The 27921-nt window shown below is 34.8% G+C and overlaps 4 protein-coding genes and 1 long non-coding RNA gene across 30 annotated transcripts in view; 1 reads left to right on the plus strand and 4 right to left on the minus strand.

Annotated features, from left to right (window-relative positions):
• Positions 1-6672, minus strand: LOC126723453 (uncharacterized). 22 transcript variants are annotated; one of them, XR_007654311.1, is made up of 12 exons: positions 6483-6672; positions 5286-5388; positions 3334-4592; positions 2751-2847; positions 2536-2612; positions 2356-2397; positions 2184-2244; positions 1905-1935; positions 1607-1701; positions 756-813; positions 589-664; positions 1-455 (listed from the first exon to the last, which is right to left on the minus strand). It is a non-coding gene; the product is annotated as an uncharacterized LOC126723453 (long non-coding RNA). The 22 variants fall into 22 exon arrangements; XR_007654305.1 differs by having other exon boundaries at positions 5286-5616; XR_007654313.1 differs by lacking the exon at positions 6483-6672 and adding an exon at positions 5945-6475.
• Positions 6673-6679: 7 nt separating this feature from the next.
• On the minus strand, positions 6680-13576 carry LOC126723451 (uncharacterized). Of its 5 annotated transcripts, none has more exons than XM_050426865.1 (7): positions 13221-13576; positions 12808-12897; positions 7813-7837; positions 7581-7714; positions 7286-7448; positions 7082-7178; positions 6680-6946 (listed from the first exon to the last, which is right to left on the minus strand). In XM_050426865.1, the coding sequence occupies exons 1-5, from the start codon at positions 13480-13482 to the stop codon at positions 7423-7425; spliced, it is 537 nt and encodes a 178-aa protein (XP_050282822.1). In that variant the 5' UTR covers positions 13483-13576; the 3' UTR covers positions 6680-6946; positions 7082-7178; positions 7286-7422. The 5 variants fall into 5 exon arrangements, 4 of the variants coding, with proteins under 4 accessions (XP_050282822.1, XP_050282821.1, XP_050282820.1 ...); XM_050426864.1 differs by having other exon boundaries at positions 7082-7174; positions 7547-7714; positions 13221-13555; XM_050426863.1 differs by having other exon boundaries at positions 7547-7714; positions 13221-13553.
• A 47-nt stretch (positions 13577-13623) lies between these two features.
• On the plus strand, positions 13624-14320 carry LOC126723452 (ATP-dependent Clp protease ATP-binding subunit CLPT1, chloroplastic-like). Its single transcript, XM_050426867.1, has 3 exons — positions 13624-13929; positions 14050-14085; positions 14180-14320. The coding sequence occupies exons 1-3, from the start codon at positions 13688-13690 to the stop codon at positions 14292-14294; spliced, it is 393 nt and encodes a 130-aa protein (XP_050282824.1). The 5' UTR covers positions 13624-13687; the 3' UTR covers positions 14295-14320.
• A 2287-nt stretch (positions 14321-16607) lies between these two features.
• The window catches only part of LOC126723447 (uncharacterized), a 103435-nt gene continuing 92121 nt past the window's right edge, over positions 16608-27921 (minus strand). Inside the window, exon 8 of the mRNA XM_050426853.1 lies at positions 16608-16740. Coding sequence (XP_050282810.1) covers positions 16610-16740 — 131 coding nt within the window. The 3' untranslated portion in view covers positions 16608-16609. The remainder of the gene's footprint in view (positions 16741-27921) is intronic.
• LOC126723450 (enoyl-CoA delta isomerase 2, peroxisomal-like) overlaps positions 21157-27921 on the minus strand; it is a 37501-nt gene continuing 30736 nt past the window's right edge. Inside the window, exon 2 of the mRNA XM_050426862.1 lies at positions 21157-21527. Coding sequence (XP_050282819.1) covers positions 21204-21527 — 324 coding nt within the window. The 3' untranslated portion in view covers positions 21157-21203. The remainder of the gene's footprint in view (positions 21528-27921) is intronic.

Genomic DNA, 27921 nt, shown 5'->3' on the forward strand with positions numbered 1-27921 from the left:
TCCTTAAGAAAAAATAAATAAATATAGAAAAGAACCTCCAAACATAAATTATATATCAAGTACAAAGAGCACCCTAGTTATTGCAAGAGGAACCCAATAAGTTGATCCACCAAAAGCTCACACAAAGTTGGCCTCCCAAATCATAAAATTTGAAGACGCGAAATACGAATACTTGATAGTCTAGTTGGCAACAGTATTCAACAAGTTGAGAATTGTGATTTCAGCATTCCGGTTGACATGACTATCTACTCAATTGTCCTCATTTCTCTACCAAGACTGTTGAAGATGACTAATACTTCTCCAAAGGAGCAAATATGACCAGTCCACAGCATTATGTGATCTTAAACATCTTTTTTGTAATAGCTAATTCAAGACTTTTTTTGCTTATTGCTGTACAGTCACCATTTTACAACCATTCAATAGGGAACTACACGGTCGTATAATGGCTGACATACCTAAGGAACAATAAGAAAGGAGATAGAGAAATATGTTAGTCTTCACATGTCTACACATATGGTTATCATGAAAGCAACTTCTCACCTAGAATGTGAGACAAATACTATTAAAAAAAAAGGAATGTAAATTTACCACAAACAAACATATAGGCTCAAGTCTCGCAGATTAGGAGTTACGAGTCAGGTTGCATGCTTAGTGGAACTGTCATCTGTAGGGGAAACAATAGCTAAAATATCATATTAAATATTGACCAATTTCCATAGACTTATATAATTTTCCTGAATTATCTTACAGCTTACCCCTATTTGCCTCTCTATTAGACCCAAAACAATAGCTCCAGACACTGAGGCAAATATTCTGCAAAATGAGGATAAAGGTTCTTACCATCTTAACTACAAAACATAATGCAGTGGTCATCAACAAGGAAGAAAAATAGATAAATCATTAAGACAAGCATGAGATAATCTATGGCTATGCTGACCAATATGAGAGCAGTTAAACAAAACAATTCTCATTAGATATTGTTGTTGAGCAGAAATACACATTTGACTTTTCAGCATTGCATTTATAAATTTTTTTTCCTACCTTATTCAAGGAAGTATGAAACAGAACTACTTGAATCTGAAAAGTGATATTAAAAAAAGAGTAAATTTTGCTCTAAAGACAAAGTCTGATTTAAAAAATAAAAATACTACAAACCTAGCTAGCAGTAGCAGGTAGAACTTTACCAGAAGAATATCATGGATTAAATCAAGCTTTAAAATGTGTAAAATTTGTGAATATCAAGCTCTAGGGCCAAAAAAAATATGTAAAAAATAAATTGTGAAAACTATTCACAAAGTTGACCTTCAGTCAAGCAGTTAAAACCATATATGAGACAATGGACAACCTACCCTTCAGAAATTTTGAAGGCACTCACCCATACTTCAAGTGGTAAGAATCTAAAATCTAGGAAGGGCATAACATCCTGACTAAATGCAGGGAACATAATAATTTTCATCAACATAACCCCTACCAGTAGGGGGCAGGGGAGGGAAGTTGAGCTCTTTCAGAGTTTTATTTCATAAAGCTGAATTGAATTTCAATTGTTTTGAGGAATATGAAAGTACCATACCACCTTCTATTTTAATCCAAATGCATGTTCTCATACCTTCTGAAAACTTGCTTGTAAAGAACATATGGTAGGACAAAGCTCCGGCCACCAAATCTTCCTTGATAAATAACTTCACTGAGTGGTTTTATTGCCTATGAGGGAGATCCCAAGATTTTCCAATAAGAACAAAAATTAATAGGAAAATTTAGGCAAAAAAAAAAAGGAATTTCATCCGAATGGGAGTCAACGAGGGACGTAATCTTTCTCTCCCTAATTCTAGTCCCTTATGGAAATTGCTCCTTTTCCCTTTTCTCTAAAATACACAGAAATGGATCATCTTCACACTTACACTTACTTCAAAGATGACACAGTGACCTCCATCCACACTGCAAAAGAGAATGAATATTGTTGGGGATCTAATACTAGAACATGAAACATACACCTAGCATCTGCACAAAAGGGAATTCATTGCATGTGTATAAAAGTTTCAGGTTAATGTAAGTGTTTGTGACTCTCATATATGCAATTGCCCATGGCTTGGAATATTGTACCATACTAAGCAGCCTTAAGAAGAATTGAAAGACAACTTCAAGGATGACTAAAATGATGCTAATGTAGAGATAGCAGCACTTACTGAAGAGGTTCTTAGTTGTGGAAGTCTCAAAAGCCATCAATGGAGCATGCACAATTTTGCCCTGCACTTGAAATTGTCAACTGAAAAACCAATATAAAAATTTGTATGACTTTTGCAGATTATGTCACACACATTCTTTTATATGTAAGATTAAATGGGTTAAGTCACCTACTTGTACACAACAATGAGCCCCAGACAGCACAAAAAGAGAAAACTACAAAATTAAGAATTCATCAGTTAAAAAATATTACTGTTACAAAAAAATTTTGCAAGCAAATTTTTGAAAAGACAAAACAGTTATAAAAATGAACACAAATATGAAACTAAATTAAGGAAGTGAGAGACATATTACTCAATCTATTGAAAAATGATGCTTGATTTTTGTAGAACCATCTTTGAAAATCCTTTTGGTTTCAATGCCACAATCCTCTGTTTTATATACAGAAACAAATAATTTAGAAATTCAATAAAATGGGATGCTCATGAAAGAGAACAAAGAAAAGAGTGCACAACTGATCAAGATGTGGTTCAATAATATATAAGTCAGAGGTCGAAGGATTCAAGAACCTGTGTAGCTAATGGGGTGAGATCCTTCTGGACCTGGTTAGAATATTTGGGGTACCAGCAATCTTATGATCCGTTTCCACCTCCTTAATTCATGTTTCTGCTAGTTGGAGTAAGAAAAATTGGCAAAGTATTCATCACACATTTTTTAGAAAAACAAAATTCCCATATGATTTGAGCTAAATAATTAAATTAAGCAAATTAAATCTCTTGTATAGATCCGGTGTACTAGGGTTGTGCCCCCATTTTGTGCCTTTTTAACAAAATGTTTACTTACTAAAGAAAAATTGTATTAAGCCAAATCAAGTAGTTTTTTCTACCAAATACCAAAAGATGTCAAAACATTTTTTGCTGCTCTTGCTCTTTTTTGCCAATCGAATGAAGCATAAAGTTACACAGTCCCTAGAATTTTGCAACTTTAAACTCTAAAGCATATTTGTTCTTTTGATACGCACTAAGCTATAGAAAACAAAATTGAGGGAAAATAAAAAAAAAACTGAAGTTATTCTGTGAAATTTTCTCACGGACTACATACAAGATGATAATTAGCGACCCTTTTTTCAGTAAAATATTAATGATAGCTTACATGGATAATAGCTCCAAGCTATTTCCCTATGAATTGTACTCAGGATTCACCCTCTTGAAAAAATGTAACTCAAGGTCAAGAAGTGCCAGATATCACTTGGTCTATATATTACTTGATACAGAAACCAAATGCAAACGCCTGTCAACAAAGTATGAGATACAGTTCTGAAGAAAAGAAGCATATAAAAGGACATGGAGATATCAGATGCAAAATAAAAGTGCAATAGAAGAGAGTGCAAACCAGTTGTGAAATGGAATATATATCACCGCCTTGTTGTAGGACTATAGTATGCACATGATGAATAGCATCAATATTTAAGACCTATAGTTTAGTGTTGCAATCCATTCTACAAATATACTACAGAATTTTATTATAAATATTAAAAAAAAAAAACCTTAAAGAGATAAATAGAGAAAGGGGAAAAAAAAGGAACAAAATTACATTTGATAGCTTGTGAAGGGTGCAGCTTAATTAGTAAACTACAAAATCATATGTATACAGAGTTAATCTGATGGCACTAGTGCCCTTTCCTTTGAATTGATTGATTAATCATATAGTGGTCCTTAATTTAAGCTTTCAGATCACAAAAAAGGCTGACATACAAAACATGTATAAAATGCGTAATTGCCACACAATATGCATCTCTAAATATAATTACAAACGATACTACCTTCAATTCAAAAAACATCTTTAAAAAACTATCAAAAATCAGAAACACCTTCCGCTCATTTTTGTAAGAAATGCATGTCTTTTAGTATTAGAAAAGAGTATACTTGAGGGCAAGTTCTAAAGAGTAGGACTGTATAAGATACCCCTCCCTTGGTGAGATCAGTACAAGATAACAACCCTTTGATATATTCAAAAACCCAAAAACATATAGAATCAGCCAATTAAACCATTATTTTATTAAATGTGTGGCACAATGTACAATTCACCATTCTAAATGATCTACAAGAAGAATTTTCATATTGGCTCCTATATAATCTTTTGGCAAAAATGATAAGGTAAGAATAGTGCAAAGGCTAGAATTTGCTTACCTCCACATTGCTTTGTAGTGAATTACTCCATCTTTGGGATATTTAATCAAACTGCTTCTCTTACCTGTCATGTCTCAACCATCCTTACTCGTTCTACCTCTTTATGGCTTAAAATTTTCTTGTACTCTATCCCCCATACTCGGGTGGGGGGCCAGCATGCTAGTTCTTCATAGTGATTAGAGAAAAGAAGATTAGCAATGTTGCCCAATATTCAAATAGAGTCTGCACAACAAAAGGTTAAGAACCAAAGGGGCTTTAGGAGGTAGACAAATAGACAAAACACCAACCACAGAAAATGAAAAGTTCCTAAGCTTGGATGCTGCATTGAGCATTAATAACCCACCATAAAATAAAACATAAAGAATTAAGAACATGAGGGTATTCTGAAATCTGTTAGATAATTTACCATTGGACTTGTGCATGTCCGGACACACTAGACTAAATAAACCTACTAGACTCTATTTGATTTTATGCTTTTGACTTAAATGAATTCTCCAGAAACATTTGGAAAAAGAAAAAATTATTCAGCCTTGTTGTCTCAACCCATAAACTACTTAATTCATTAGTTGTTTACCAATTACCCAATGACATTGTGGAAATCAATTTCTAGTATACTTAAGAACATGTTTTAAGCTTATATATAAAGAAAATAATTGACCAAATAGAATCCATTTAATAAGATAACTCCTGCAATGTTAGTTTGCATGGAAGATACTCCCCTCAAGTGGTAAAAGTTTTTCTCTGTTTCTGCTATGGGCAGCGAAGCAACCAAGTACATCACCTCATAACATAAAGTCAAATGTAGGTACAAAGATATAAATGCTATCTTTTCTTCACCATATATGGGAAGATGTTATATATGCAACAACAAGCCTTTGAACATATAGAAAGGATACAAAACATAAAGAGATTTACCGAATTTTTTTGAAGAGAGAGAAGATGATGACCAACGAGTTTGCTACTTGTTACACAATTTCAGGGTCAAAATTAGCCAGGTTTGCAGCTTCCCTGATTTGTTCTGTGTGAGAAGTCAAATGATTGAGAAGTTAAATATGCAATTGGATTCCACTCTTATGTTCTTTCCCTCCTACACATGTTTTTGCTGCCTCATGTTCACACAAGGATTCCATAGCCAAAATTCAAGAAGCCACGGCCACGGTTTTAGCAGAGAGAGAAAGTGCCAAATTACCAACCATTGGAAAAACCAAAATTTCTTAATCTTGGGTTTTGTTTTGAGCACAACAACCTATTATAAAAAAGAAGTAAGAAAAATAACAGTATCCTCTAATCTTAATTGGTATTCAAGCAAAAAGAAAAACCTTAATTGGCAATTTTCAATTGAGTAATAGATAAAAATTCAATCCAATCTACCCTTGAATTTGTGCAATAATGAACAAATTAGACTCATTCAGTCATTCTCTCATTCTTCTTTGACTTCAAAGTCAGTCTTCACATCAACGATTCAACATGTGAGGAAGTAAATAAAGTATTATGTGTGTACCAAAAGAAAGAATTTTGTTTTGGCAGGACAACAATAAGAAGCATATCACAATCAACTGATGGAAATCTTTTACCTTCGAAATATATGGATATGAGGAATAGGCTCCAGCAATAGAAGGCGTAGCAAGATCCAAGCAAATTAAAAAAAAAATAAAAACTTGCAATTAAGAAGAACCAAAAGTCAGGTGGTTTAAGCATTAGCAGCCTGACTTATAAAACAAAATGTGGGTGGAAAGGTAAGAAAAATGATTGATACCTAAAAATCTGAGTGGTTTATATATATAAAATTAAGAGACAAGAAATGCAATTTGGATGGAGATTTTTTATTATTATTATATCATTGACCTTGGAATTATGCATGTTTAGATACACTAGACTCAAAATCATTTATGCTTTTGACTTAGACAAATTCTCAAAACAAAATTTGAGAAAAGGAGGAAATTATTCAGCCAAATTATATATTATTACATTGCATAAACTACACAAGCCATTAGTTATTAGTATTTATTAGTTACTAAAATGACATTGCGCAGTACGAACATAAAATATCATATTAAATATTGATTAATTTCCATAGAATTTCATCATTTTGCTCAAAAATCTACAACTTACCTCTATTTGCAAACTGAGGATAGAGGCTCCTACCATCTTAACTACAAAACATAATGCCACAGTCATCAACAAGGAAGAAAAAGAAATAAATCAATAAGAAAAGCATGAGATAATCTATGGCTATGCTGAACAAAATAAAAGCAGTTAAACAAAACCATTCTAATAAGTGAACAACTCCAGTAAACATATATGCAAAACTTCATCAGAAGAACTATCATGGATTATATCAAGCTTTAAAATATTGTAAAATTTGTGAATATTAAGCTCTGGGGCCAAAAAAATTGTGAATATAAGAATAAATAAGTGTACACAAAGTTGACCTTAAGTAAATCATTTAAAACCATACAAGAAAACCTACCCTTCAAAAATTTTGAAGGTATTCACTCATACTTCAAGTGGTAAGAATCAAAAATCTCGCAAGGGCATAACATCCTGACTAAATGCAAGGAAAAATTCATATGACCCTAGAACATAAGAATTCTCATCAATATAAACCCCACCAGCAGAGGGCAGGGGATGGAAGTTGAGCTCTTCCAGAGTTCTATTTCTTATAGTTGAATTTAATTTCAATAGTTGTGAGGAATATGAAAGTACCATACCAGCTTTTATTTTAATCCAAATGCATGTTCTCATGGCTGCTGAAAACTAGCTTGTAAAGAGCACATGGTAGGACAAAGCTTTGGTGGCCGAATCTTCCTTGATAAATAATTTCACCAAGCAGCTTTATCACTTATGAGGGAGATCCCAAGATTGTCCAATAAGAACAAAATTAATAGGAGAATTCAGGTTATAAAAAATGGTACTTTATCTGAATGGAAGTCAACCAGGGATATAATCATTCTCTCCCAAATTATAGTCTCTTCCCAGAGAATTGGTGTTTTCCCTTTTCTGTAAAATACTCAAAGGAATGGATCATTTTCACACTTCACACTTCCAAGACTCACCGATACAGTGACCTCCACCAAACTGCAAAAGAGAAATAATATGATTTGGAAAATGATACTATATCATGAAACAGACACGCATAGCATCTGCATAAACAGTAATCCATTGCATGTGCATACAAGCTTAGTTCATGTAAGTGTTTGCCAGTCTCACATGCCCATTGATTGAAGTACTGTGGTACCCTAAGCAGCCTTAAGAAGACTTGAAATACTACTTCAAGGATGACTAATATTTGTTGTGGAAGTCTCAAAATGATACAATTTTGCCCTGCACCTGAAATTGTCAACCTAAAAACAAATACTAAAATTTGTAAGTCATTCACAGGTATGTCACATATTTTTTAATGTAAGTTGAAATGGGTTTAGTCACCTACTTAATCACCTACTTGTACACATACATGAACCTCCAGACTGCACAAAAAGCAAAGCAACAAAATTAAAAATTCACGACCTGTTAAAAATTATTATTGCTATAAAAATTAAAAGTTCATAGACCAAGCTGTCTCTACACAAGGACAGATACATGTGACATGTTGCAATAAATATTCTGAAATTGAAACTGTTTGTTACAAAAATTATCATAAATATAATATAAAAATAAGAAAAGAAGGTGAGAGGCGTATCACTTAGTTTATTGAAAGATAATGCTTAATTTGTGTAGAACCGTCTCTAAAATCTTTTGAATTCAATGCCACACTCTCCTCTGATTTTTATAAAAGCATAATTTAGAAATTCAATGACATTGAAAGCTCTTGAAATGAAAAGAGAGAACTAATCAATATAGGTGGCTCACTAATATACAAGGCTGAGATTGAAGGATTTAAGAACCGGTGCAGCAAAAGGGGTGGCTACTAATCCATTGATGTCAAAACTATTTTTTATTTATTCATTTATTTTTCTGTTTTTACTCTTCCTCAGTAATCAAAAGAAGCATGAAGTTAAAGTTGTCCATAAAATTTTGTGACTTTAAACTAAAGCATATTGGTGCTTTTGATGCACACTAGGCTATAGAAAAAAAAATTGAGAAAAAAAAAGGAGTTGTTCTGTGATATCTTGTCACATGCTACGTACAAGGTGATAATTTGTGACATTTTTCTAGTAAAATATTAACGACAGCTTATATAGATTGTTCAAATGTTGATTGTCTCAAAAATTTAATCTGTTAGGAAATGGTGATTTAATCATTTAGCCATAATTCTAACATTTTATATTGGCTCCAAGCTATTCTCCCATACATGGTAGTCAGGATTTACCCTCTTGAGCAATTGTAACACAAGGTCAAGAAGTGCTTGATATCACTTGGTCTATATATTGCTTAAAATAAAAACCAACTACAAAAGCCTGTCAACTAAGTATGAGATATAGTTTTGAAGAAAACAAACAAATAAGAACTAGCAAATATTAGATGCAGAATAAAAATACAATGAACGAGAGTGAAAATCAGTTGTGAAATGCAATATGTATCACAAACTTGTAGGATTGTAATGTGCATATGATTTTATTAGCATCAATACTTGAGCCATATAGTTTACAGTCACAATTCATTCTACGGAGGAAATTAATGTTGTTAGAAATTATTTTAAAATAAACCAAACCACCATAAAGATATGAATAAAGAAAAAGTACAAAACAAGGAGCATCATGATGATGATGATATTTGGTAGCTTGTGAAGGATGCAGCTTAATTGGTACATACCAATAGAAGCATATGCATATTTCTTCGAGAAAAAAGATGTTAATCTAACTCCCATCATATAGTTTCCATTTTCTTCCTCCAGAATATAGAATTTGAGCTATCTTAGGCCAATTAAAACTTGTTCCACCCTTGCATCTTTCTAGTAACTTGAACAATTGGTAATTCACAATCTCATTAAAGTGGTGAGAGAATGAGGTAGCTACATTCCTTTCAAGTAGCGATATCAAACTAGGCCATCTGAAATTACAAGGATTTAACGGAGGTGAGGTTGTGGATTACTCTAAGAAAGCATTGGACTAGAACAATATCAAATGTGAACAAATTTGCATTGCAGTAGATGTTGAAGTTGCTCTCTACCAAATACCTTGGCATGAAAATGAGTTATTGCCTTATTGGTTAGTGTATGGGTTACTTGGTGCTAAAATATACAAATATATCTCATTCAGTGAATATTCCTTATAGGAAAATTGAGAAAATCTGTGGTATCTTAAATTATGTTTTTCCTACTAGTGAGAACATGTAAAATTTTCAGCCAGAATTTTTTGAATTACCCTTGTAAAAAAACTGAGACATTGACTTTGGATAACACTTTTTGCATCACTGAAAAACACTAGATTATTCCCACCCACTCCTATATGTAAGATGTTAAGGCAAACATAAAAGTCCTTGGGATCATTTTCAACAATTTCCTTTTTACCAACTGCATCCTTGAGTTGGGTTGACAAAAAAACATGAAAAAGGAGGGCCCCTATCACTCTAGCGTCCTTCCTTTGAAATTTTTGCTTCCAAAGCACGAAAAGGACTGACATATAGAACTAGTCTAAAGTGCAAAATTGCATACACTACATGCATTTCTGGTTATAATTACAAAAGAAACTACCTTCAAACAATAATTTCTATACAAAACTAATAAAAAAGAGGAACAACCTCCACTCGTTTCTGTAAGAAAATGCATGTCATTTAGTATTAGAACATACTATACTCAAGGGCAAGTGCTAAAGAGTAGGACTGCATAAAATCCACCCCTCCATTGGTGAGATCAACATATAGAATCAGCCAATTAAACCATTAATTTATTAAATGTGTGGCCTTAACTCCATCAGTAATGGATATATGAGTGAGGGGCATATTGTATTTAATACCTATATAATCTTTTGGCAGTTGGCACAAAAATGATATGGTAAGAATGATTAAAAATGCAAGAATTTGCTTACCTCTGCATCACTTTGCAGCAAATTACTCCACCTTTGGGACATTTAATCAAACTGCCTCTCTTTGGCCTAAAAACTTCGTACACTCTATCCATCCATTATGCTAATCGCCCCCTCTGCTTTCCAGTGATTATAAAAAGAACATGTGTAATGTTGCCCAATGTTCAAACAGAGACTGCACAACCAGAAGTTAAGAAGCAAAGGATGTGTCTTTAGCAGGTAGAGAAATAGAAAAAATTTCAACGACATAGAAAATGTAAAGAAAAATGGTATTATCCTCAAGTCTTAATTGGTATTCAAGTGAGATGTAAAACCTTAATTAGTATTTTTAATTGATTAACAGATAAAAATTCAATCCAATCTACATTAAAATTTGTGCATGTCCGAAAAATTAGACTCATTCAATCAATCTTGTGTTGTTCCGACTTTAAAAAGTCAGTCTTCACACCAACATTTGAGGAAGCAAACAAATATTCCCCCCAAAAAACAAAAAAGTTAACCACAAAAATACCTTTATAGTAAGCTGATTCCCTGTAGAGTTAGTTGCCTGGTCATGTCCTCCCTTCAAAATTCAACCAAATTTTCTATGATTCTGTAATTATTAAGAAGCAACCATATATGTCATTTCATCAATACAAGATATAAATAATTAGAATAAAAGAACAAATGAAAAATTTTACAATTATCCCTTTTTGTTCTCCTTAATAATTTGAAGAAATCATGCATCTAATAAAAGTTTTGAGGAAAAAAAAAAAGTGTAAAGGGAATTCAAAAAAAAAAAAAAAAAGATGATTAGCAATGAGTCCAAGACTGTGCTTGCCTTAATTTCAGGGCCATATAGCTTTGAATAGGGTCCAAATTTTTAGCCAGATTTGCCCTTCCCTTAATTTGTTTTGCGTGAGAAGTCAAATGATTGGGAAGTTCTTCAAAATATCAAAACCTCAAAAAGCAAACTGAAGAAGAACCAAAAAAATTGGTTTTCAGTTCAGCATATAAAGCAAGATACCTGAAGTAGTTAAAACTTAATTTGTAATTTATGATTTTATATTCTATTGACAGATAAAAATTCAATTCAAACTATCTTTGAATTAGTGCATGTATGAACAGATTAGGCTCATTCTCTTGTTCTTTCTTTTACTTTAAAGCCAGTATACACACAAACATGTGAGGAGTATTTTGGTTTAATCATTCTCATGAAAAGCATTTAGTAGATATATGTTGGAAACTTTCATACCCCCAAAAAAAAAAAAAAAAAAAAAAAATTAACCATCAAAATACCGGTTTAGTAGGCTAATTCCTGGTCAAGTCCTCCCTTCAAAGTTCTAAGAAATTTGCTATGATTCTGCAATTATGAACAAGCAACCATATATGTCATTTCATTAACACAAGTTTAGATGAAAAGAAATAAATCATTAGAATAAAAGAACAAATGATAGAACAATTATCCTTTTTAATTCTCTTAATAATTTGAATAAATCATGCATCTTATTAAAGTTTTGACGGCAACAAATGATTACCACCGAGTTCTTGACTTGTTGCACAATTGCAGTTTTTGAATAGGGTCCGAATTTTGTACCCAAGCTTGTTCTTTGCCTCAGTTGGTTTTGCATCACTTGGTTCTGCATAATAAGTCAAATGACTGAGAAGTTTTTCAAAATATGACAAACCTCAAAGGGGGGAAACATAAGCAAAATGAGGTATCCTCAAGTCTTAGTATTCAAGTAATAAAAAAAATTAATTCGTAATTTTTATTTACAGTAATATATAAAAAATTAAAAAAATTCAATCCAATCTATCCATGAATTGTAAACAACTAAACAGATTAGACCCATTCTCTACTCTCTAGTACTTGAATACACAGTATCATTTACACACATAATGAAGTGTTATGAACCGTTGTTTTTAGCACAAGAACCAAAAAATAAAGTACATGAAGTGTGCATTAAAAAATTAGAACTTTTCCGTTTCTTGCAGGACGAAAGAAAGGATGTAAGTGGCTGTTGGAGGTAGAGGAAAAGCCAAAAATCACTAGGAAACCAAAAGAAAATTATGACTGTGTGATGCTCTGGGCATTAGAAATCTAACATATAAAAACAGATAAAGAAGAAAGAAAATTGAAAGCACCAATGGTTTTGTTCAAAATGTTTAACATCTAATTAGAAGTATTTAATTATTAGGAGATAAGAAATGCACAACTCAGATAAATATTATCTCTAGATTTGTGAATGTCTGCATTGGTAGACCTCAATCTTTGTTCTGCTTTTGACTAAAACAAAGTCTCCAAAATAAAAATAAAAAATTCTGAGAAAAGAAAGAATTCATTCACCAATTATCCCATCAAAAACAGAAATTAAATCATTAGTTCTTTTCTATATACCAATAGTTCAAATGAGAATTTTAAAATTAATCTTAATAAATATATAGACCCCAAAAAAGAAAAAAAATAAATAAAAGAGAGTGAAACAATGAAATACCTGTAATATAATCTAAATTTTGCAATGGTTGTTGCAAGATTAGTTCGTCCTCTGGAAGTAAACAAACCGACTCCGATTCTAAATCAGATTCTGCAACAATTAAGAAGCAACCATTCACTTAGGTACAAAGATATGAATCATTAGAATTAAAAGAAAGAAAGAAAGAAAAAAGGGATGGATTACATTATCTTAATTTTTCTTGTTCAAACAACTTTGTGAAGAAATCAAGTGTCTAATTAACATTCTATAGACAGGGAAATGAAAAAAGACCGAAAAGAAAGAAAGAGAGTTTTAAACTGGTTCAGTTCAGCATAAAAAACGATGTTGAATAGTTTTAAAAGTTGTCCAAAATATCAAAAACTAGTAGTTGATTTTTAATTTGGGATTAAAAGATAGATAGATGAGATGAATACCTGAAGAAATTGTTTCTTCTTGCTGGTTCCACTCATCCACATCTACGATTGGGACATGGGCAATGATGGGCCAATCTTCACCTATTTGCCTCTTGCATCTTTGCCCTAAGAGGGGACACTCTTCAATTGTCAACAATTTTAAAGAGGTGAGATTGCTAATCTCTTGAGGAAGTGACGTCAGATTGTGACATCCCCAAATGTAAAGGATTTGTAGTGACGTGAGGCTGCCTATTCCAGGGAGAGAAACCAGTCCATCGCACATTTGTATAGAGAGTTTCCGGAGAGAAACGAGGTTCCGCAGCCCCTCCTCTGGAAGAGATTCTAAATCGTTAATCTCAACTAATTCTAATTCCTGAATAAATTGCAGACCCAGACCCAGACCCAGAATAAATTCCTGAATAAAAAAAGCATACCACAATTTCCAATCCGCTAGGGTTTTTTTTTCATTTCACAGTGAACACTCAGAAATGGCTTCCCACACCCTCTCGGCGCTCCCAATCTCTCAATCTTGTCACCGACTCACTTCCAATTCTTCTTCTTCTTCTTCTTCTTCTTCTTCTCTCACTCTTCCATGGCGTCTCAACCCTCATAACAATTTGGTCAGCTCTCTAATCGGAAATAAGCTCTCCATTCAACCCTCCACTTCCAAACCTCTCGTCTCCAAGCATCGCTCGCCCGTCGCCACCGTCCTCTCCAGCCTCCCAACTCGGTAATTTCAGATTCTCCCAATTTCTATCATGTAAATGTATGCATGTATTGTTGTTGGAGTTATCATAGGGTTTCATGGAAATGAATTGTTTGGTTCTGTTTTGTTTTTCTTTTTTTCCAGGAAACCAGAAGGGGCTTCTTCTGAGAAAACCCCAAAGTGAGTTTGAAATTTCAATTTATATTTATGTGTGTTTAGTTTTTGTTTTGTCTGTTGGGTGAGTGATTGTTTGGGATTGGGGCAATGTGAATAGATGGTCGGCGCGGGCGATAAAGTCGTTTGGGATGGCGGAATTGGAGGCGAGGAAGATCAAGTATCCGAATACTGGGACCGAATCGCTTCTCATGGGGATTTTGGTTGAGGGTTAGTGATTTTTGCAAATTCTTAAGGTTTCTTTTAGTTTACATTGTTTTTTTCTCAACCGAGTTGATTTGTTAGCTTCGTGAATGCATTTATAGCACGGTTTTCTTCATAAAAATGTTGCATTGTAACCGTAGTTGATGGAAACTAAAACTTGTGTGACCTGCATTCACAGACTAGGAATGTGAATTTGAATTTGGGATTATAAAAGATAGATGCATACCTAATAAATTGTTTTTTCTTGTTGGATTATTTGGGACAATCTTCACTGTTTCCTTCGTGTAGCCGTAAGAGGGGACAACCACCAATATATGACAAAGTGAGATCGGGAATCAGGGGCATGGAAGTCAGGTTAGGGCATTCGGAAATATATAATTCCGAAAGAGAAGGAGGAAATGATGGAAGTAAGAGATGGTGTGGCTCATTATCATCATCATCTGAATTCCTCCACCATCCCTTCAGTTTTGGGCAATCCCATATATATAGATAAGATAAGGATGGGAAGAATGGTGTTTTTGAAGAAGAAGAGGAAGCACCCAACACGTTACTAACACTGTCTTCATCTGAAATGTATTCAAGTGCTTCCATTTTATAAAGCCAAAAAGACTTGAGAAAAGGGAGTTGATTTAACGGTGGGAGGTGCTGCAATCTCCTATTTTGAAATAATTGAAAATGAACAAGATTAGTGAGAGAAGAGACCCAACTTGGAATTCTCACACCCATATAATTCCACAATTCCAACGCTTTAAGATTTGGATGTGGCTGGAGCCCTTCCAGTGACATGTCATCATAACATTCAGTTTCTCCATCATCCCACTCTTCATTCCACCATAATATCAGCTCTTGAAGATGTTGTTTCTGCTTCATATTTGTGGCTTTACATTCCACCATGTCATCTTCTCCATGTCCCAAACCGCCAATGACTAGACTTCCTCCCAAATTGCTCAGCTCCTTCAATTCACTTAGCCCACCAGCCTGTTTTTTCTTATACCAACTATACGAGCTAGCCTTGGATTCAGGGCCGGCTCAAGGCCTAGGCAAGTTAGGCCTAGGCCTAAGGCCCCACCAAAAAAAAAAAAAATTCCTTAAGAAAAAAAGGCCCCATTTTTCATAGTTAAAAGCCCAAATTTTTATACAATCATATATATTTTCTAAATGTTGTACATTTTTTTTATTAGTGATATACAAATTTTACTATTGGCTTACAAATTGCCATGTTATTAATCACAAAAAACGTGATATAAACATTCATTAGTTAAATTGATGAATTTTATCAATGAGAGACAATATCACATTATATTTTGAACATTTTATAATGCTTTTAATTAGCGCATTTTTCTTTTTCATTTCTATTAAGACTCTCAAAGTACGAGACCAATAGAACCTTAACTCAATTGAAACCCTAAAATATTTCAAAAAGATGTTGCAAATATGTTAAATCATCAATTATAGATTAATCTCCCCTAAGAGTTTGAGACTTTGATTTTTGTAAATTAATATCCTACAAAACCATACACCAAATAATATCTATCTCTCTCTCTCTTAAAATCAAAATATAAAATTAAAAATTAGATTACAACTTTATTTAACTATGCATCGTCTTATATCCAAAAAAAGTATCTTTTTCAATCATAATATATTTTTATTTCTTTTTATTAATATTTATAATTCAACTATGATATTCAATTCTCTATATGAAATTAACATTAGTCTAGTTGGTATTATTTATGTATTTAATGAATCAAATTAACCTTAATTTGATTAGTATTAAATAATTTTGTTTAATTAATATTTACATATTAAAGGCCTCGTATAAATTTTTCGCCTTAGGCCCCAAATTATGTTGGGCCGCCCCTGCCTTGGAACCCCCTTGCCTTCGAACCTCGGTAGTATCTCAAGAGAAGTAAGATGCCCAAGTCCAAGGGGCATATGCGTCAATTCGCGACAACCCCAAACGTCTAAATGCCTAAGATTGACCAACTTCTTAAGGCCCCGCGGTAACTCTTTAAGTGAATCACAATTATAGAGTTTCAGCGTCTGTAAATTTAGCAGCTTTGTAATGGAATTAGGGAGAACAACAATATCTCCATTTTGAGAAAGATCAAGATATCTTAAATGACTCAATTCTCCAATTGAATGGGGCACTACATGTAGCCCTAAACAACTCAAATCCAATGTGCGTAAATAATTAAGATTTGAAATAAGGGCGTCACAAGTTAAGTTACCCAACTTTCCCCCTACACTAGCTGCAAGAATTGTAGTCTAGCAAAGACAAAACCAAGCAATATCCATAGACAAGAAAAGATTTTACCATTCTACCACTTCATTGCCCTGCAAAGTGTACAAGTCGAAATATTTCATTGAAATTGTTTTGACTAATTGCCTCTTTATCAAATATGGCATCAAATAATACAACAGCTAATGCTCCTTCGGTGATATATTCTCTGACTGAATCTGTATCAGATTAGAAAACAGATAACATCACACTACATGCAGAAAATAAGAATGTAAAACATATCAACTTGACAAATATTTCTGATCATAATGTCTCTTTAAGTTCTCCAAAAACACTTTTTTTTTTTTTTTTTTTTTTTTTTACGAGATAGAAATTCTACTCTAACCTAATCTAAGTGTATATGTGTGCGAAGCTCCCTCTTGAAGACTTGAACCTAGACCCTTACCCCCACACCTCACAAGCATTTATACTTGTGAAGTGACTATCGCATCAAGGATGTGTGGTGGTAAAAACATATGTTCTAAGAATACTGCAAGTTTGAATTTTAATCTATGAAAAGTACACATGAATTAAGAAAATGTTATTTTATGCATGATTTTCATTTATTTGAAGGGCTGATACATGCATTTAAAACAAAAAAATAACTTAAAAAAGTTCGAGGCACTCCCAACAAATGTCTTAGTCCATGAGAACAATTTGGATAATGGAGAGTTAAGGATACAATTCCCGATGAAAAATCATATTTTCTTTCTTAGTTTGGATAATAAATTGCAGAAGGGTGGAATTTTGAATCTTTCTTACTTTTGAGCATGAACGCAAAAAATTAAAGTAGTGAGGCTTTAGGAACTAGAGGACAGAGACATAGTTAACAACCTATTGTTATGCCCTGAGAAGCAACCATTGAGATGTGATGAAAAGGCCTCTTAAGTGCAGAAATATACCGACTACTGCCTAGTGCAGGGATGGGATAAACCTATTCCACCAAATAAGAAAACTAAATCCATAATGTACATCTATAGATGAACCACTTTCTAACATCCAAACAGTTTATGATCCCCCAGAATGCTTAGTGAAGAAACTAGAGAACACAAATGTTTAAAAGATTGAATCATATATTTAGCTATACTTTTTTCACTGCAAATTTTATGTTCTTTAGATTGAGGAAGGAGAATGCATTATGACTTATGAGGCAGTATTTTAGGGGCATAAGTAACCTACATAAGACTAATATAAATATACACCAGAAGAACAATGTAGGCTGGATAATATTTCTAGAGCAACCTAAGTCAAGAAAGGCCACTTCAAGGCATAGAAGTACTTTTAAAATTCTGGTAAAAATACAAACCAGGTTCAAGGTGCTAACTCAAGGAAGCAGAGCCAATGCATGATCAATTCACAATATAGAAAACTAAAAGATTAACTTTAGATTGGGTAGATATAGACAAGATGAACCAATTAAAACAGCAAATCTTAAATCCAAATTGATTTCAGGGGAATCAGAGATGCACATTCCTCTCAAAAAACATTTAACTATGATTTTGACCCAATTTTCGATGATATATTTTATTATGTAATGATCTCCATGAGAAAGAAAGTGTAAGAGATGCGTATGAAAAGTTTATACAAGGTAAATGGCATAATTACCACAAGTAGCACTCAAGATAGAGAAATTTGAAATCCACAAAATATTTTATTCTAACTCAGCAAGCTGAAATATAGAACCTATTCTTGTAGTTTGCATAACTTTATATAATTTTATTTTGAACCAAAAGATAAAAGAAAAAATAGAAGAAGAAAATCATGACTATTCAAGCAATTGATGTATGTGATGTGCATTGATAATAGCTTAATTTTGCATATTTATATCATTGTTAGAAAGCGTTATCATACTTATTTTGAGTTAATTCATGCATTTTATATTTGGTTTTGGAATAATGTTGAATAATCAATTTTGTGCTTAATTGAATCTTATTGCATGAATTTGTCTTTTGTAGGAGAATGGAATTAAATAAGTGGATTTGTGCAAAGAAAAAAGCTAATGGACTTTACTTTTACAAGGACCATAATGAAGTTAAAGAAGACCAATCCAATTAAATTTAAGTCCAATTGGAGCAAGTAATCAAAGGAAATTTGTACCAAATCCAAGTCCAATTCGGATTAGGATTCCAGCCTGCACATCAGTTAGTATTTTTGGCATAACTTTTGACTCAGATGTCGAATCGAGATGATTCAAGTTGGGCTGGAACGTTAACTTAAAGGGCTACAACTTTGAAGTTTGCCAAAGTCCAAATTCAGACATTAAATGGGCCGAAATCGTCGGTTAAGTGAAGCCTAAAAATCTGGGATTTTCTCCAAACGGGAATTCAACTTATAATAGGATTCCTTGACCTATTTAAAGGCTCTTTAGAGCAAAATTCAGGGGGGCGGAGGCTAGTGCTAGGGCTGGGGGCTGAACGTAGAGAGTGTGGCTACCTCTTCCATGACAATTAGTTTTATTTTATTTGTCTAGTTTAATGTTTAGTACTTTATTTTTGTGTTTTCTTTCAATTACTATGAGTAGCTAAATTTATAATTAAGGTTGAGGATGAAACCTTATTAAGGATTATCAGTAATATTTATGTGATTTGATTTTTCCCAAAATAGTTGTTCTTTAATGATTTAAATTGTTCTTGCTTCATATCAATTGACTAAGATGAGATTCTAGATATGAGTTCAATCATGTTTTTCTCATGATTTAGGATTTGTCTTAATTAATTAAATGCTTAGTTTATTAATTCATGATTATAAAACTGGATATCACTTGTGATTTGTCTGTCAATAGATACAATTTATGATTTGATTTTTAGAATTGGATCTATCTTGTGATTTATTTGGCTACAGATACAATTGATGATATGATTTTATACCTAGAAAGCGAAGAAGAGCATGCTTTAAATTTTTAAACATAAGTTTTAATAATGATATTTTCCATGATAGCAAGATTGATTTCTAGATTATCATGTAGTGGTTGGGAAAAATTAATGATCATAGATATATGCTGATATGACTTACAAAGTGGATTCCAAAACCTTAATTCCTTTCCCTTGATTGTTTACATCTTTTTATTGCTTTATATCTTTTGCTTAGTTTAACTATTTGCTTAATTTTATTATTTGTTTAGTATATTTAATTGCAAACAACCAATTTTTATTAAACTAGATTAGGATTAATTTGGTTAAGGTTTAATTAATTTTCCTACGTTCATACAAGTCTTTGTGGGTTCGACCTCGTTCTTGTCCAACTATACTTTGGTACGGTTTGTACACTTGCAAGTACTTTAAAATTTCACAACAGTATATTTAAAGGAAATTCATGGTCAAGTGGGTGCATTTTACCATAATTGTGTACCTATCAATCATAACAACTAGTGGAAACAGGATAATCAAATAAATAATTATCTTTCACATTAATATCCATTTGTCTATGAAACATGGAGTGCATATGGAACTGGACAATGACTACCATATGAACTGCCCCATCTTAAACATCATTGAACATGTCAAGACTTACCTTGACAATTTTGGCACCAGAGTCATATGCAAACAAAATCTGTAAATCAAAATCAAGTTTTAGGTTTTCTTTCCAAGGAATATAGCTCAAAAGTTAAAATCTCAAACAGAATGCTAGAAAGCAAATCACTCTGAAGTAGAATTGCCCAACAAGATAAACATTATAAGAAGTCAAGTGCTTAAAGAAAAATTCTAAAAATATATGTAAAAGCTTAGAAATGAAAGAGAGCTTAAGTTTTAAAAGATGCCCTTACTTCTGTTGGGGTCATTACGCCAGGTATGTACAAAACTTCACCACATTGGGCATCAACCATAATTTCCCAACAGCCAATAAGCACGTTTAGAGTAAACAGAAGAAGGGGTATTAATGATGTCTCCTAACAGGTTTGTTTAGGTTTTAATTCAAGATAGAAAGCTACAAGAATCTTTAAGAGCACTAGAAAGGAAAAAGAAAGAACTACTGGATTATGACCCCAAACTGAATGAGAATGTAGAATTTAAAGCGCATACTTTCACCATTGCAGGACTGGTAAGAAATTTGGCTCCAGCATTTATTACATTTATGGCATCCTCAACATTTAAGACAGTACCAACCTGCAGCATACTTGATATTTTCAGAAGTGAGAAAACTTTTGCAAAACAATCCTTATATAGACATATCTGGAACCTTTCTATGACTTCTCTAATTTGCATATGGAATGGCAAAAACATTCAAAGTCCTTTTTAAGGTAGTTTTGACTGAACTTCTGGGCTAATGAACAATGGTTAATAATCCATTTAAAAAAAAATTATGAAAAAAAAAACAATTAATATTTTGACAGCATTTTTCATTTCTTATAAAAGTGGTGTCAAAACTTTCCTAAAATAGATTGTTAACCATTATTCTAAGGGCTCTCTATTGATGTCTATCTATGGCATGTTAGACAATTCTCAACAAACAAACCTATCCACATGCATCCAAAACCAGATTGTGCACTTACAATTGCTTCTACCTAAATTTATATCTAATGCGCCAAAAGATGTATTAAAAAGGGGCCAATTATTCTGGCATTACACTTATCTATTCTTGCATCACTTTGAGTTCAGTACAAAGATTATTAGCACAGTCATAGAGTAATATTAACAAGTTATTATCATAGCTTAGAAGATGCTACAACGGTTTTCGAAACCAATCCAAGCACACCACAAAGCTCAGGATACAAACTCTTCCTAATCTCCGCATACACCTCACCATTCCATTTCCTCTCCGCTAACCTATCCCCTAAGCGCACCACCGCCTCCACCACACTCTCCTCGCTATCGTGCGCCACCGAGTCCACGATCCCCATCCTCACCGCCTCTTCTCCCTTCACCTTCATCCCCCTCAGCAACACGTCGCGCCGAGCGGCTGACAATCTGCTGATCTTGGACCTCACCAGACCCGAGAAGTAGTCCGGTAACGTGATCGCCAGATCGACCTCGCTCATGTATAGAAAGCCGCGGTCGTGCCTCATGAGGACGTAGTCGTGGCCGAGCACGAGGATGAGCCCGACGGCGATGGTTGGAATGGGGAGGGAGATGAGTGCGGTGATGACGGACCTGAAGGATTCTGCCATTTGGTGGAGGCGGCTACGACGGGCTGTGGAGGTTCCAGTGAATTGGGCCTAGGGGAAGTCGAAGCCATTGCAAAAGAACTTGCCGCAAGCGACAGTGATGAGAGCGGAGCCGCCATTGATGGATTGGGAGTCAGTGGCGACTCCAGGAATTTTTCCCAGGGTGTTCCTAAATTATTTTTTTTTTAGTTGAAAGATCCAAAGGCCAAAGCCATCATCAAGTAGATGAATCTTGGGTACGTAGTTTTTTTATCAAATATTTGTCCATAATTCTAGCAAAAGAATAAACAATAAATTATAAGTTGACTTGAAATATTAATAAAATTATTAATTATTATTTTTTAGTTGTTTCATTAATTTGTTTGTCTTTTATAAACTATAATTTGTTATATTGTTGTTTCATTAATTATAAAATTATTAATTATTATTTAGCCTAACATAATTTAATTTGTTTATCTTTTATAATATATTGATTAATTAAATTATTAATTATTGTTTATTAGTTGTTTCCCTTAATTAATTATTGATTAATTAAATTATTGTTTATTAGTTGCACCATATGCATTTACTTCCCCCAATTTATATTCCTCACTCAGCCCCATGTGATGTGCCCATCCACCCCCACCCCACTCAATAGACAACGAGACAAACCCCATCACAAGAGCCAGCTGCCAATTAGAAAATTTCACAATCACAAATCACAATAAAACAATTAATTGTATCTCACTAAGTCTCACCAACACCAACACACACCAACACCAACGTATAAAGCCAAAAGAAAGAAGAAGTCAAGAACAGAGTCAAAATATCAATAAAGTTAAAAGATAAGCTGAGCCAATCACAGATAAATTATTAAAGTTAACTGTTAAAGTCTTAAAAGAATAAAGAGAGCCTCATTGTTTCATTTTAGACTTCAATTCGTTTTAATTTTTCAGATAGAGAGAGACTGAGAGAGTCAGAGAGAGAAAAAAAAAAGAGAGAAGTTATGAAATACCTTGAGGAAGCACCGAGCAAGCCGAGCGGCGGCGACGGAGCAAGTGAAGAGCGACAAGCGACGTGACTGAGCCGAGTGATGAGCGACGTGACCGATCGGCGATCTCCGATTCGATCTAGTGAGCGATCTCCGATGCCCGAATCCCGACACGATGTGCTCTGGACTGGAGCTCGAGTTGTGTTGGCTGACCGATCTCCGATGCGACGATGCCCAATCCGTCTGTTAGCTGCGTTGCTCTGTTGACATTTTTGTCTCTAGGTTTTCTTTAGTGATATTTGATTAGAGAGTTTCTGGTTGAGTGATTTGTGTATATTAGGTTTTGGTTTTTTTTTTTTTTTTTTTTTTTTTTGAGAATCCGTGGGTTTGCTTTATTGTTTACCATCTGTTGGGTTGTTTTTTTGTTTAGATTGGGTTTGCTTTACGTTTAGGATTGATGTTGGGCTTTTTTGTGGGCTTGCTCTGTTACAATTTTTTTTTTTTTCATATTTTAGTTCAAAATTTTTTTGGGCTTTTTTTTTTTGCTTGAAAGTAGAACAAATAAATTTTTTCTTTTTTAATTTGAGAGTGTTCCTCATTTTCTTAAGAGTGTTCCTCTTTCTTTCTTTTTTTAAGGATAAACAAATTAAAAAAAATTAATTATTATATATAATTTTTTTTTTCAAGTTAGGGTGTTCCTGGGAACACCCTGACTCTAACGTGGCGCCACCACTGTTGGGAGTTGACTTGGGAGAGAGCGGAGAGGAGTGAGTCGATGAGGTATGGGTTGAGATGATGCTCATGATCGTCGCCGATGCGTGTTAGGATGAAGGGGCTGCTGCGTTTCTCTAAAGTGCACATGGCTATGGCTATGGCTGAGACCTTTGGTATGAACAGTAAGTCAGTCTCTATCTTCTTTGAAGCCCTTAGATTTTTCTCATGGATTTTTCTTTTTAATGCTTGCTTCTGTTCTTGTCTGTGGTTTTTCGCTTGTGGTCGTAGGAGTTGTTATCTCATGCGTGGGGCTCACCTGTCTGTGAAAGACAAGACCTATGCGCCTGTTACATGATGCATGGGCCATTAAAAAATAATAATATCCACATCAACTGATAAAAATTTAAAATAAAACAAAATAAAAGCAAAAAGTCTTATAGTTGAATTTGCACTCCTCCGTACACAAAATGCCTGAAGGTCTAAAGGAGAAAGGGTTTGAATTGCGGAATTAGCAATATATTGTAATTATCTCTCAAAAAAAAAAAATCGAACTCTTTGGGTCTATTTGGGTTTTGGCTGGGTTTAATTGGTGTAGGTTGCATGAGGTTTTTGAGTTTTTGTGGAGTGGTTGTTGGGTTTAAATCAGCATGGATGGGTGAGTTTCATGAGATTTTTGGGTTTTTGTGAAGTGGTTGCGAGGTTTTGTGGGTTTAGGTGGTAGCGGCGGTGTTGTGGTAGTTGAAATGGGTCAATTGTATGATGTTTTTGGATTTTTGTGGAACTGGTTGTTGGGTTTTGTTCGATAGTGGTTGGTTGTGGTGCGGTGGTGGTTGAATGATTTGGTTTGGTGGTAGTTGGTTATGGTGTGATGGTTGCTAACTAAATAGCTCAGTCGTGGCTACTATGCTAAGAGGATAGTGAAAAAATAAATATTTAAATGAAGTAAGAAAGTATTGAGTTTGATGCGTATGTATAAAAAACACGAATAGCTAAACTAGGAAAAATAGTATTTTTTAGGTTAGTTTAGCTAAAATTCTGAATAGCCTGATGTAGATATCAAAATTTTATAATGAATTCACAACCGTCCGATTGTTCATAATAAAATATTTGTGATCAAATTAATCTCTAATTGATGATGTGGACGATCAGCAAATGAAATCAAGCCATGTGGCAACATCAAATGAAGAAAGCCATATGGCAACGTTAGAAGAAAAGATCTATATGGAAAGTTCTTATTAAATGAAATACCAAATTAAATTCATATATAATTCAACTCTCAATAAATGCTGAGAGAAAATTCCAAATTAAATACATTGAGTTGCCTATAAATAGAGGCTTCTCATATGAGAAAAGGGGAGAACACTTAGAGAGAAAACACTACCGACACTCTGCCAAAATAAAGAGTCATCTCTAAAGTTCACAAGAATTCCATTGTTCATCAAGGCCTATTCCTACTTCTTCAAATCAAAGTGGGGATTCTCTTTTAACCTAGTTCGAGATCAAGCCAATGACCCTCGCATCAAATCAAGCACGTTCGACTATTCATTCAACTTAGAGACATCACATCACGATTCAAGACCAAGTTTCATAGCCCCTTCAGATCGTAACGTTTCTTGGAGATCGAATCAGAGGAATTTATTGTACTCTTTTATTGTAAAGATTCATACATAGGATTGTACTCACATATATACAAATCAATACAAATTGATAATTTGTTACACTATTTCGTGATCGTGTGATTTATCTTTTACGAAAATTGTGTGTACAAATTTCTGGCACGCCTAGTGGGACCTCTCTGCCTCTCATCTCTTTCTCCATCCTAGAAATCTTCAAGTCTCCAATCTACCATAATCAATGGCCTCAAAGAAGCCTCAGATGCCCAAGAATGCTACCAAGAGCATTGGAGGGTCAACAAGCAGTAGTACTTCCACAGGTCCTATGACTCGAAACAAAGCCAAGACAATAAGGCTCCTCACATCACAAGAAGTTGAGGGAAAGGCTCCAGAGACCAAACTCATAAGTGCCCCAGCCCAAGCAAAGACTGTCATCTCCTTGAACACATTGAGGACAAGCAAGCATACTTCCTCTAGAAAGGGAGATTTAGCATTCGCTCCAGAGGACTCAACAATAGGGAGTGAATATCACTATTCTGCATCAGATGCTGGGTCGAGTACCCCTTCACAGGCAGGTTCTTTCCAAGGATCCCCCCGAGAAGTCACTTCATCTATCTTCTCAGAGAATTCTTCTCGTACAATAGTTATGGCGGCCATGATGATGGAGACTGCCACCATTGACAAAAAGATTGCTGAAATGGGACATGCCATAACTAAGCTTACCAAGACCGTGGAGGAGAAAGACCTTCAAATTGCCATGCTTATGAACAAGCTCGAGGTTCAGAATCGAGGAAAGTCCAACAAAGGTCATTCTCACACGCATCAGCATACATCCCAAGGAGCTCATACATCTTTTCCAAAGAAGGCTGATGGTCCACAAGGGAGCTCCACCTCAATTTCATCTCTATCGGTCCAGCAGTTACAGGACATGATAACGAACACCATTCGAGCTCAATATGGGGGGGCACCACAAAGCTCTCTGATGTATTCAAAACCATACACCAAGAGAATTGACATTTTACAGATGCCTGCGGGTTACCAACCTCCTAAATTTCAGCAGTTTGGCGGGAAAGGGAATCCAAAGCAACATATCGCTCATTTCATTAAGACTTGCAATAACGCTAGTACGGATGGGGACTTGCTCACTAAGCAATTCGTGTGTACTCTTCAAGGAAATGCCTTTGATTGGTACACGGATCTCGAGCCTGAGTCCATTGATAGTTGGGAGCAAATGGAAAGGGAATTCTTGAATCGTTTCTACAATACCCGACGTACTATAAGCATGCTAGAATTAACCAACATGAAGCAATGGAAAGATGAACCAGTGGTAGACTACATCAATCGTTGGCGCTCATTGAGTCTCGACTGCAAAGATCGCCTTTCTGAGTCTTCAGGAGTGGCGATGTGCATCCAAGGTATGCATTGGGGGTTGCTTTACATCCTCCAAGGAATCAAACCTCACAACTTTGAGGAGCTTGCTACCCGAGCCCATGACATGGAGCTTAGTCTGTCCAGCCATGGAGAAAAGGGCTTGCCTGTTGACCAGCAGCGTAAAGAGAAGAAAGATACGAGGAGGGGGGATAAGTCTTCCAGACCCATGGTTAAAAAATCTATGGTCGTTGCTGTGGAGCCTGTGAAGATCTCCAGTAAAGAGAATAAGAGAATGGAGAAAAAGGCATGTCCAATGCAAGAACGAGAAAAGCGTCGGTTGACTTTGAAGGAGATGGAAGAAAAGACATATCCATTTCCAAATGCTGACGTTTGAGGCATGCTCGAGGACTTATTAGAGAAGAATGTGATCAAGCTTCTAGAATGCAAGCGTCCAGAGGAAATAGAGCGTACCAACGACCTAAAATACTGCGTATACCATCGAGTTGTAAGTCACCCTATGGAAAAATGTTTTGTTCTAAAGGACCTTATCTTAAGGCTTGCAAAGGTAGGTAAAATTCTCTTAGACCTAGATGAAACTGCTGAGGCAAATCATGCTACATTTGCTGTTGGATCCCCAATCTCTGTGAAGTCACCAACTCCAACAGAAGTGCGGTCCACCATGGCATCAACATCAAGGGCATATTGCAAGCACATCCAATTTGGAACACTTGAGCCTATGCACACATCATGCTTCAACCCTCAAGATGATGATAGAGCTGCCGACGAATTGGTAGGAGACGAAGAGGGTTGGACTTTTGTGACCTATAAGAGACTTCGAAAACAGCATAACCCAAAGCCCCATGTTCCTTGTAAGAAAAGGGAACTTCGAGCAAACGATTCAAAAGTTGCTCCCAAGGGAAAGGGAACAAATGGACTGAAGAAACAAAGAAAGGGAGCTCGTCCGAATGAAGGCCCCCTGTCAGTCACGTTGCATGAGTTTTTCCCTAAAGGCTTTCTTACAGAGAGCCTAATGACAACCACTTACATGGTCTCTTGCCATGATGCTCATGATCAAGAAGACCTCATCGAAAAGGAGGAAAAAGTGAACCTTGAAGAAACCAGAGGAACAAAGGAAGAGGAAAGTGAGACCCATGCCTCAGAAGAAACAGTTGCTATATGTGCTCACTACCACGACAAGATGACGTTTGCTGATGAGGATCTCTTATTGGGCTCTAAACCCCATAATCGACCACTTTTTGTCTCAGGTTACACACGAGGGGAAAAAGTAAGCTGCATCCTCATAGACAACGGGTCTGCCGTCAATATAATGCCCAAAGGAACAATGAGACGCCTAGGCATATCTGTGGAAGAGTTATCCAAAAGTTGACTCGTCATCTAAGGCTTTAACCAAGAAGGACAAAGGGCAATCAGCATGATTCGGTTAGATGTGACTATTAATGAGTTGAAAGCAAGACCTCTCTTCCATGTGATCGATTCAAAGACCTCTTATAACCTGTTGTTAGGACGACCATGGATTCATGGGAATGGTGTTGTACCTTCTACATTGCATCAATGCTTCAAGTATTGCGAT

The sequence above is a fragment of the Quercus robur genome, chromosome 4 (assembly GCF_932294415.1).
Source record: "Quercus robur chromosome 4, dhQueRobu3.1, whole genome shotgun sequence".
Lineage (NCBI taxonomy): Eukaryota > Viridiplantae > Streptophyta > Magnoliopsida > Fagales > Fagaceae > Quercus > Quercus robur.

Coding starts and splice junctions, on each gene's coding strand:
- LOC126723451 (XM_050426864.1), bottom strand. CDS start 13,482: ATGTGCGATGGACTGGTTTCTCTCCCTGGAATAGGCAGCCTCACGTCA. Junction 12,898..13,220: donor AGAAGAAACAATTTCTTCAG/GTATTCATCTCA, acceptor TAATTGTTGCAG/AATCTGATTTAGAATCGGAG. Junction 7,449..7,546: donor CACTTACATGAACTAAGCTT/GTATGCACATGC, acceptor TCTCTTTTGCAG/TTTGGTGGAGGTCACTGTAT.
- LOC126723452 (XM_050426867.1), top strand. CDS start 13,688: ATGGCTTCCCACACCCTCTCGGCGCTCCCAATCTCTCAATCTTGTCAC. Junction 13,930..14,049: donor CTCTCCAGCCTCCCAACTCG/GTAATTTCAGAT, acceptor CTTTTTTTCCAG/GAAACCAGAAGGGGCTTCTT. Junction 14,086..14,179: donor TCTTCTGAGAAAACCCCAAA/GTGAGTTTGAAA, acceptor CAATGTGAATAG/ATGGTCGGCGCGGGCGATAA.